Genomic DNA, 11,734 nt, shown 5'->3' on the forward strand with positions numbered 1-11,734 from the left:
GACTGAAGAAACAATTGTAAACAAACAAACAAAATACTGAGCAGAGACATCAGTAACTACAAATTGCATTGCTATAAGAATTTACAAAGTTAATTCAGGCAGGTAACTAAGCAAAAACAAATAGAAATCACAAAAAATCAGAAGAATCCAAACCATAACAATGACTTGATTTAAAGAGACCTGTACTAGAAACAAACCAAAGTTTTGTTTGACAAGATGAATTCATGACACGATGAATAATACATATTGATACATGAAATTCCATTCAGCAATAGAAAGGAACAGGTTCCGACATAATTAGCAACATAGATCCCTTTATATCCTTAAGATAAATGGAAAACAAAAAGCCAAATATAAAAAAAAAATACCTACAATGTATTCCCATCTTTGTAGCTCGGGAAATATATACTCACAGAGGCACAAAGCAGGAGAGTGGTTGCAAAAGGCCCAACTGGTGTGGTTCTGAACAAAACCAAGTAGAAGGAGTTATGGGATCCTGCATCTGATGGTGGTGTTGCTCATGTGAGGAAATCTATTTGTTGAACTGAATGGAACCATACAGTTAAGATGCATGCATTCTACTGAAAATTTTACATTAATAAAGTTGACTTAATAAAATTTTTAAAGTAACAAAATCATAGACACAGTAAGAAGGACATGGACCTATGGAAAAGAAAACATCCCACTTCAGAGGGAGAGGGTCTCAGCAGTTTTGCCCCGACTCGTTCAGCACTGTGTGTGATGCTCTCCCATTCAGTGCTTAGCAAATGCTGTTGAATTAATGAATGAAATCTAAAGGGACTACAGTCTATCCAAGGCACTCTCAGGACATTCTTGTTGGGAAATTGTCTTGCATAAACATTCGGTGGCCTTGATTTCATCTCAATCAAGAGAACAAATTCAGTTGCTCCTTTTTCTTTACCATTTTGGGATATCTATGCCCACCCACATCACATTTCACATATGACTTTACCATTTGGGGGTATCTATGCCCACATCACATTTCACATTTCTCTCTCTGTCTCTGTCTCTGTCTCCCCACTCCCACTCCTTCTTTCTTCCTAATAAACATAAAGCAGTTGTCTCATTATATGTAATGTGTCAAGAGAGTAAGCTGTGATTTCTCTTAAAGATTTCAGGAGAAGAAGAGGATAGTAAGGGAGGCTAGAACCTCTCAACAAATTTAACAAACATCAGACAACTACAGAGACATCAATGACTCAAAAGCTACCCCGAATTCTAAAAGAAATATAATGGAAAAAAAATGCCAGCACAAGAGTCTAACACAGATACCAGGCATTCGTGTTTTCCACTGAGCAAATATTACATGTAAGAAAGCTTTCTTATATGCCATGTCCATATACCTAAGGAGCTTAAAAATAAGGGAAGACCCCCGGTAACAGCAGATCAGGCAAGAAGTGAGGCATCATGCATTAGTGTCCAGTTTACACTCTGTGGGCACCAAGGAGGGAAAAGCTGCTTCCCACTCAAGGGTCCAGAAAAATCTCTGAAGGAACTGGCATCAGGGCTTTGTGGGTTGACTACAGTAAAAGTGGTGAATGGAAGAATGCTATTCAGAGTTACAGAAGACAGATTGCCTTATATGTGCAAATAATTATTAGGTAGAAGGAGGAAAAAAATAAATAGGAGAGTAGAACAGAGGAAGGAAATTCCCAGCTGTCCCATGTTCTGAGGCAATGGGGTTCCCATCGCTTTGAGGGGGGCATGGTGAGGCATCACATGGGGTACACTGTCATGAGTTGGTGAGGAACAGAAATGGGAGAAACTCTAATATGTCGGAGAAGGTGACTGAGAATAAAGCAGAGTGATTAAGAGAGAAAAGCCAAGACAGGTGACAATGGAATGTAGAATGAGAAATTGAGAGAAGACAAGGAAATGTGAAGAACCCATGAGTCCTTCTTAAAACAAATTACAAGGATTATCAAAAGTATTAGGGGCACCATTGTTGCCAAGGGGATGAAACTCATGGAAAGGGGTTCACTGTGGATACTGGACACACACTTGGATTTCACCTTAACCCCACCGCTGATTCTACTCCCTCCTCTAATTTCCTTACTGAACGTGTACATTCTGGGGATGAGCCACATCAGGCATCCTGTTCCAATCACTCTGTTCCTGCTCCTCCCAAGGAACTTTTCCTTGTCTAATTCCAAATCTCATGGTTCTGTGTCCCCCTTGTGTCCCACTGGTCTGTTCCTCAGATCACCCCTGTTCATCCCTTTCTCACAATTCTTTCTGCATCAGGCATCACCAAACTTTCCTCTTAGGACCAAGACCACCTGCTCACATTTCCAACTCCCATTTCCATGATCTCAGCAGAGGGTCATGCCCTGGCCTGCTGGGCTGCTAGCTTCAGTCCACTAGACAGGCCAGCTGCCCCATCAGCTAACACACCCAGGACGGCCAAAGACAGTATTAGTCAGCTTTGCTTTCCCATGACCAAGAGACCAGAGAAGAAAACTTAGAGCAGGGAAAGTTTATTTGGGGCTCACAATTCCAGAGGTTTAGTCCATGCTTGACTGAGTCCACTGTTCTTGGTCAAGGTAAGGCAGCAGCACATCATGGTGGAAGGGCACAGTGGATGAAAGCCATTCAGCTTGTGCTGGAGTCTGGAAGGAAAGACAGGGAAGGGAAAAGGGGCCACAAGGAAATGCACCCTTCCAGGACATGCCTCCAAACCCACCTCCTCCAGCCATGGCCCACCTGCCTGCAGTTACCACCCAGTCCCATGCATTCAAACCAACATGGATCCATTAGGTTACAGTTCTCGTGATCCAGTCATTTTACTTTAGCCTATTCCTACATGAAGAGGGGGGATTCAGCATCATCTCATAACCGTAACAGAAACCATGTCACATCAGCATTAGGAAGAAGATAAAAAATTTTGTTAAATGCCCCATTGTTGCTGCTCACCCCACATGCACATCATCTAAACAAGTTTTGGATAGAAACCAGAGACATTGCAAATGAGCAATAGTCAGTCACCTGAGGACTGGGTGAAAGGAGAGCCAGGAATCTGGACTCACTGCAGAGAACACAAAAGAGATTCATATGCGAGGACTTATACAGAGCTGGGAAAACATTATTCATTTAGTACGCAAAATTATACTTTTTTCTCTCTGGTAAACTTATATCAGGCAAACTTCATTATGTCCTTTTCTTTGTCCTGTTTAACCAGTTTAACCATAAAGGGTTAAGACTTCCATTTAAATATCTTATGGGAAAGGGGATGCCTGACCTAAAGTATCCTCTTGAGGAACCAGGGACAGCTGATACTTGTAGTCTCATGAATGACACTAGTAACTTGTCAAGTTTGTGCAGGAGGTGACCACTTATCTTGGACAAAATAATCAAGTCTACAAGGTCTGGTTCAAGCCATGAGTCCAAAGGTTGCCTCCAGAGACATTGTCCCCAGGATTGGGACAGAGGCTGGCTTTGATGCAACCAGCAATCCAAGTAATAGAACAGGACCCATGGAGAGCAGAAGTCAGATGGGAAAGGGCTAATGACAATGAGAGAAGGCAGTGGGAGGCTGAGAGACTGAGTTCGTCTGATGAAGGAATCATTCCAGATTGAAGAAGATGGGAAGTTGATCAATTGTCCAGTATTCTCCTCTGATGGACAGATATGTCAATAAAGGCTGAAGGATGTGAAGTGACCTTTCAGAATCGTACAGGGATGTTTCTGAGCTCATCTGAAAGAAGCTGAGGCCCTGGAGAGAAGCTGGAACCCTTGGAGGTGAGGCTTAAGTCTGAGAGCTCAGGGGAAATGAGAGGTGGAGGGGGAGTTTCAGGGCCGGGCCGTGGGAGGCATGTTTCCCTTCTGACATACACTTTGTAGGAGGAAGAAATTTGCCAGTTGAAAGAGAGGAAGTCACTACTGAGTGCTGAGAAAAAGGGTTGCTGACATGAGAGATCAAACACCAGCTGAGAGTCAGAGGTCCTCTGGCAGAGAAATGCTGCTCCCGCTGCTACTTCTACTGCTAGCAGTCCTCTTCTCAGGTGGTGACAATCGGGAAGGTAAGCAGCAACCTAAAGTGGTACAGAGGGTTTGTTGGAAAGCAGGCTGCACTTGCCCAGGTGCACCTGGACTCCGAGGCCCCGCCCTCTCCCGACTCCAGCCTTCTTCCACCAGCTGGAGGTGGGGCTGCAGCCTTAGGCGCTTGGGCTCTCAAATGTGTCAGGTGTTAAGTTTCTGCAAACCCTGGGATCTTGGTTCCTGCATCTTCCCACTATCCATGTTTTTTTTTTTTCTTTCCCTCTATTTTGTCTCCTTCACTTAAGTCTTTTCTGGTTTTCTTCACAGCCTACCAAGGGCCGACCTCCTTCCATGTCATGCAAACCTCATCCTTTGCCAACAGCACCTGGACGCTGAATCGTGGCTCAGGCTGGTTGGAAGATCTGCAGATTCATGGCTGGGACAGTGACACAGGCACTGCGATATTCCTGAAGCCCTGGTCTAAGGGCAACCTCACTGATGAGGAGGTCACAGAGCTGGAGGAGATCTTCCGAGTCTACTTCTTTGGAATTACCAAGGAAGTGCAGGAACGAATCAGTGACCTCCAGTTGGAGTGTGAGTCCAGTCCTCAGAACTGGGGGCATCCTGTGCCTTGCTTACCCGCTTGCTTCTCAGCTCCCTTGGTCCCTCCCCCTCCTCCCTTCTTTACCCAGCTGCATGCACACACTTCTCTAGAGCAGGCTCCCTGTCCGAGTCCTCTCCTCCACAAACTCTGATCTGGCTGCGTCCACGCTCCTCTCTGACACATGAATGGCTTTGCTGCATGACCAGCCCCTGGTGTGTCTCTGGTGAGACTTTCTCCTTCTTTTCCTACTTGTGTCTCAGGGATCTAAAGCGTGGTTCCTCCTCTTATTCACTCTTTCAAACACAGGGAGGTCCATTTCCCTGTGGACTCCTGGTTCCCTTGGGAAATCTGTGATGGTGACGGCATAGCACTGATCCTCCCCCTCTGCCTCTCCTCTGCCCTGTAACCACACCCCCTTTACCACATCATTGTGCCATTCAGGAGAGGCAAAGGTGCCCCCCCCCCACCGCCCCGTGCTCTACCACTGAAAGTCTCTAAATGCTGTGATAACTTATTGATTCACATTCCACACTTTTTCCTCACCCAGAATCTGTGTCCTGGGTCCTCCCCACCTTGCTTTCTTCTGGTTTGCTGGTTAGTAACTTTTATTTCTGTTTTCCTTCTGCACAGATCCTTTTGAATTCCAGGGCATAGCAGGCTGTGAGCTACAGTCTGGGGGAGCCATCGGGAGTTTCTTGAACGGGGCTATAAAAGGACTGGATTTCCTGAGCATCAATACTACTTGTTGGCCTGCCCCAAGCGGTGGCAGCAGGGCACAGAAAGTCTGTGAATTAATCGCAAATTACAAAGGCATCTTTGACACAATAGAGCACCTGCTCTATAAAACCTGTCCCCGGTTTCTCTTGAGCGTCCTGGAGGCAGGGAAGGTGTACCTCCAGAGACAAGGTGAGTCCTGCCGTTTCCCTTTCAGCTCTCCTTAAATCCAAGAGTAGGCAAGCGCCCAGGGAGGAGGAGCGCTTCATCAAGGATCTATTGCATTCCCAAAGGAACACGAGGGCTTAAGGTGCACATCAGTCTGCATCCATGTGCTCTGGGTCAGCACCAGCAGGTGACACTCTCCCTGCCCCTGTTGCCCTAGTGAAGCCCAAGGCCTGGCTGTCCAGTGGTCCCAGTCCTAAACCTGGCCATCTGCTGCTGGTGTGCCACGTGTCTGGCTTCTACCCCAAACATGTGTGGGTGATGTGGATGCGAGGTGAGCAGGAGCAGCTGGGCACTCAGCGAGGTGACTTCCTGCCCAACGCGGATGGGACCTGGAACCTCCGAACAACCCTGGATGTGGCAGCTGGAGAGGCGGCTGGCCTGGCCTGCAGGGTGAAGCACAGCAGCCTAGGAGGGCAGGACCTCGTCCTCTACTGGGGTGAGAAAGGGCTGGGGCCCAGCTGGAGGTGGAGGGAGGGGGTGCCCCACACAGAGGATGGGCCTGGGAAGGATGGGGAAGAGGAGGAGGAAGGCAGGGGGAGGGGTGGTGGTCAGAGAGGGGAGGGAGGTGAGGAGAACCGACCTCTAGGAAATGAAGGCTACAGAGCTGGACAAAGGGAGGCCAGGGAATGAATGCGTGAGATTCAGAATGATGGTCTGTGTCCTCCCTCCTCACGGCAGGACGCTCCATCCCCATTGGCCTGGTCATTCTGGCAGTTATAGTGCCCACTCTGATCTTTCTGCTGGGCCTTGTGTTATGGTTCTGGAGACGCAGGTGAGTTTCTATTTCCTTACTCTTCCTCTTCTGTCCACTCTCCCACTCTTCCTGCCCTGTGTCTATTTACATTATATCAACCTCCATTTTCCACCAGACCTTTCTTCTTAACTGCCATCTCCTGCATGGAGCTAATATAAAAATGTGGTAAATGACACATACTATGATTTTCTATCTGTACCATTTTAAATGTGTTAAATGCATTCACATTCTGTGCATCCCTCACCATCATCCACATCTCCAATCTTTTTCATCTTGCAAAATGGAAGCTCATTTTCCACCTAAAAACTCTTCTCTGTTCCCTTCCTCCCTACTGGTTGGTGGCCCTTCCACTTTCCATATCTCTCAATTTGGCTACCCTCTTCAAGTCTTATAATTGGAATCATGCAGTATTTGTCACTTTGTGACACTTTTATTGTATTTAGCAGTTTGACCACATGGTTTATCTATGTTTGGAATACATCAGAATTTCCTTTCATCTCAAGGTTGAGTAATATTCCACAGTATGCACACAACATGTCTTTCCCCATGTATCTACTACTAGACTCCTGAGTTCCTCTACCATCGACTATTGTGAATTATGTCACTACGAATATGGATGTACACACATCTCTTATATTGAGCTCTTTTTTGCTTGTTTTCTTGACAGGTCATATCAGGACATCTAGGGAAGGCTTATGATGTCATCTCCCATCTGTGATAAATACATAAAGCCCAGAAACTTCAGATGTCAGCCCCACCTCAATCTCGATATATTTCATGAGATGATCATTGTTTTCATCACATCTGAGTTCTAACAGTTTGCAAGAAAATATCACTATTTCGATATCATCTGAAAAATAATAAGAACTGTAAATTTACTTTGACATTGTATCAGAAATAAAAATATCCATATTTCATCATTTATTAGGTACATATTCTGCCTTGTTGAATTGACAGTTTTGTCAAGTTAATTTTGTGACTTACATGTAGTGATTTTCAAATGATGAAACAAAAATTTTGTTTCTGTAACTTACCTTTTTTGTGAAATCTCTGCAAATGTATTGAATATATTCTGTAAAAATATTTTATTTAGTGTCTTACATCTTTGTTCATTTAATTCTTACAATTCTGATTTCAAACATTGGTGTTAGGGTTTTTTTTGACTATATGAAGGAAGCTATAAAATGTTTCTTTGTTTTTATTCTCCAGAGTATGGGATGGTTTGTATGTGCTCATTTTTCATTTTTATTTTTTATAAAGATTTGCTATAATTTACCATTGAAATTTCATAAAAATTTTTGATAGGAAAGTTTTAAATTTTATGTCCATTTTTTAAAAATAAACCTAACTCTATTCAGAATATGTATTCAGATTTGTGTATTTGGTAAGCTTCAGATATTTTGGTAAGTCATTCAAATTTCCTAATTCATTATAACATCTGGCTCATATCTCCCTTTTATTATTTTAAAATCTATAGTGTTTGCAGTTATGTAACTTTTATCTGATAATGAACATTTATTCTCTCATGTTGACAAAGGTTTATCAATTTGTATAGGGTTTCAAAGGTCTAACTTGTAACTTTGGTCATTCTTTCTGGGATCATATCATTTTCTTTGTTATTTTCTTGTTTCTGTTTCCTTTGGGTTTCATGGACTTTCCTATTTCTAATTTCTTGATGTAGATTCACACATAACTTATTTTCACAATTCTTTTCTCATATTTACTTTAAGAGCTAAATATTTCCTTGAACCAGGGCTTTAGTCTACCTCAGAATGTTTGATGTGCTCACAGACTTTGCTGTTTTAATTTATTTTCTAATTCTCCATTTCTTTGTGTTTGTTTTTTTGTTTGTTTGTTTTAGTACTGGGAATTGAACCCAACAATGTTTTACCACTGAGCAACCTCCGTAGCCCCACCCCTCTTTTTAGATTTTGAGACAGGGTCTCCCTAAGTTGCTTAAGGCCTCATTAAGTTGCTGAGGCTGATTTTGAACTTGAGATCTGCCTGTCTCAGCCTCCTGAGCCATTGAGATTATAGGCATGCGCCACTATACCCAGCATGTTGTATTATATTTGTTATTTAGTGTATGTGTTTCTGAATTTTCAGACAAGGGCACATTTTCTTTTTATAATTTTAATCACGAATCCAGCTTAATTCCACTGTGTCAGAAAAATATTTTGCATATTTTTGGCTTTTTGAAAGTTGTTCATGTTGTTTTATGGACAAATTTCATTCTCGGTATAAATGTTCCATGTTTACCTGAAGAGAATGTACATTTTTCTATTGTTTCTTGTTTTGTGTTTCTGCATTTAGCTGAATAATGATTCCTTATCCATAAGATGATGGTAAGAAGTCAATGTGGCTGTATCAGTTCCTTTGGGGTTCTTGAAGTCATGGTATATTCTCCCCTCAACTCTCTTAAATTTTGAAACCATTAGTTACACCCTGCTATTTCTCTCTTTTGAAAAAGAAGTATGTATACATATGTTGTTTTTTTATTCACTTGGACAATGTCTGTCTTTTAATCATTTAGGCTACTTATTTCAATATAATTTACTTGCTAACCTTAGGTTTAAAGCCATCATCTGCCATCGGGCAACTGTTTAATCCCTTTTCCTGCCTTTTCTCCCTCCTTGGATCAAACATTTCTGTTTATATTATTTTTTTCATTTATTCACTTGTTGGCTTCATGGTCTGTTTACTATTCCTTTGTTGATCCTCCTATAAACTTCCACATGATTACAAACAATGCATTCTAAGATTAATTGAATGTTACCACTTTCTGCTAGTTCAGTGACTCTAACACATTTTATGGTGGTTTATCTACTTCCTGACTAGGTGCTCTGGTTATTGTGTATTTAGAAATCTGTATACTGAATCAGGATGATTGAACACAATCAGTGTGGTAAAGATTTATTTCCCCTTTCAATTGCCCTGCTTCACAGTTAGGTTTGGAAACTAGCAATGCTTCCGGATCCTAATCAGATCAGGAACTGCAATTATTCAAATCTGGATTTCAATCACTTACGAGGGCTGCTCTTTTCCCCCCTTTTATGTTTCACCTGATACTTAGGGCCTAGGGATTGAGAATGCAGAGTTTTATAATAAAATCCAAAAGCCTGTTGTGTTCACCACAGCTTCTCTTCCTATTCAGGCCTCAAATTCCAAGTTTGCCTCTTGTTCTCATGATCCTGCTGAATATACTGCTCGGCCTCTTGTGTCTTAGCCATACCTTTGCAATTTGCAGATTCTTCTAATTGAACAAATCTGGCTTTGGACCCTGAGTGCTGCCTCTCAGGACTGCTTTCCTTTTCCAGCTCATGGACCTCTAATTCCTCTCTGTATTGAGAGCTCTCAGATGTCTTCAGATGGATGGCATTTTTCAAAAGCTACAACAAGTTGTATTCATCAGGATAGCTCCCCCTAAATAATATCGCCAGAAGGGAAATGACAGTATTTTAATGTTGTATGTTTTCATTAGTTATATATCATATTGAAATTCATTTGGACATAATCGTACATTCATACAATATAATTTGCTCTGTTAGTTTTCAGTACTTCCTCCATCTCTCCCCTCCTCCTTCTCCCTGTTCCCCTTCCTCTACTCTACGAGTCTTCTATTTATTTATAGATTTTAAAAATTAGTGCTGTATACACAAAGTGAAATCGACTGTGCTATACTTCTTTATGTAAATAGCATAATTTAGTAAATTTTTCCCACCATTCCTCCCTTTTCCTGTCCCCACTTTAGTGATATGTTAACAGTCATAAAAAATTGGTTAAGATTCATGTTGTCCCAAATGACAGAAGCTGCTTCTTTGTAAAGATTGAGCAGTCTCTTTTGGTGTATATAGACCACACTCTTTAATTCTAAGTGAAATAAGTCATCTACAGTAACACAAATACTGCATGATACCACTTATATGTGGAGACTAAAAATCAAGCTCATTGGAGTAGTGTGCAAGGTCATGGCTACCAGAGACTGAAGAAGGTGGTGGACAGAGCAGAGGGACATGTTGGTCAAGGGTGCAAAGTTTGGAGGAATCCAGACTTCTGATTTAGCTGGGTTTCCAGGGATACCCTGCCAAGAAGATAAGCTGGTTCTGTTGTGGTCTGTGTGGCCTCATACTTGGAGATATGCACACATGCCCTGGAAAAATGACTTGCAACTTGTCATTGACTATTGGCAGAGATAACTTATGCTGTTCCTGAGCTCTCCAAGACTAACAGAATCAGTACTCTGATGTATAACTGTAGAACACGCTGGCAGAAGAGGGTGGTATATTTCTTAATGCCAAAATCTGTTGTTTTATGTTTAACAATAATTCAGAAACAAAGCTCAAGAAGATACATGCTCAGACCAGATAGTTTTCAGTTATACACTCATGGTTCTTTTAAGATTCATTTGTTACCTCTTTAGTTCCCTTGTGCCAGGCACTTGGGGTCTCTGGATGAGGAGCATCCTTCAGGGAGGACGGACCTCCTGAGTCTGGATCTCTTTGTGACCCAGGTTAACTACTGTCTCAAAGAGGTTTTATGAGCAAATGAAATCCATACAAATTGTTTGGGGGTGTCTTAGGACTCCAATCCACCTCTAAATTCAAGGGGCAGAGGTCCGACTGGATTTAATATACTTCATCTTCTGCTTCAGTGGCTAGAGTAGGGTTGAGGGAGGACCATTAGGAAAGAAAGTCTCATACACATGGTATTTACACTGCATCATTTGGGCAATTAATACGCTTTAGCAATATGGAGATTCTTTAAAAGACTAGGAATAGAACCATCATATGACCCTGATAATCCACTCCTTGGTGTTTATTGAACAGAACAAAAAGCAGTTATACCTGCACACCAATGTTTATGGCAGTGCAGTCCACAATGGTCAAGTTATGGATCCAACCTAGGTGCCTGTCAACAGATGAATGGATAAAGAAAAAAATATATACCATATATATAAACAATGACATTTTACTTTGCCATAAATAGGAATGAAATTTTGTTACTTTCTGTTAAATGGGAGAACTTGAGAACATCGTGCTAAATGAAATCAGCCAGACTAAGAAAATCAAGGGCAAAATGTTTTCTCCCAAATGCAGAAACTAGAAAGAAATCAGGAATAAACTAGGGGGATTTTATGAAAATAAAAAAGAGAACAGTGAAGTAGAGAAAGAATATGGGCTGTGGGGTAGGGAGGAGGGGTGAAAAAAGGAAGCAACCACACAGTGAAATGAGCCACATTATGCTGCGTGCACGACTGGATACAACAGGGTGAACTCCGCTGTTATATATATAATTATCATGCACCAATGGAAACAGAAATGAAGACCAGCATAGTACAGGAATTAGGAACAGGAAGAAGGGGAAGAACCAAGAAATAAAAATGAGCAAAGTATGTGGTATGCATTTACGATTTTATCAAAATGAACCCTGATATT

General features: G+C 42.0%; 1 protein-coding gene across 1 annotated transcript; it reads left to right on the top strand.

Moving 5' to 3' along the window:
• The first annotated feature begins 3,931 nt into the window (after positions 1–3,931).
• Positions 3,932–4,755, top strand: LOC144367798 (T-cell surface glycoprotein CD1b-like). Its single transcript, XM_078024946.1, has 2 exons — positions 3,932–4,040; positions 4,327–4,755. Exons 1-2 carry the CDS (start codon positions 3,977–3,979, stop codon positions 4,752–4,754), a joined length of 492 nt encoding a protein of 163 aa, XP_077881072.1. The 5' UTR covers positions 3,932–3,976; the 3' UTR covers position 4,755.
• Positions 4,756–11,734: the final 6,979 nt, after the last annotated feature.

Source organism: Ictidomys tridecemlineatus, chromosome 11 (assembly GCF_052094955.1).
Source record: "Ictidomys tridecemlineatus isolate mIctTri1 chromosome 11, mIctTri1.hap1, whole genome shotgun sequence".
Classification (NCBI taxonomy): domain Eukaryota; kingdom Metazoa; phylum Chordata; class Mammalia; order Rodentia; family Sciuridae; genus Ictidomys; species Ictidomys tridecemlineatus.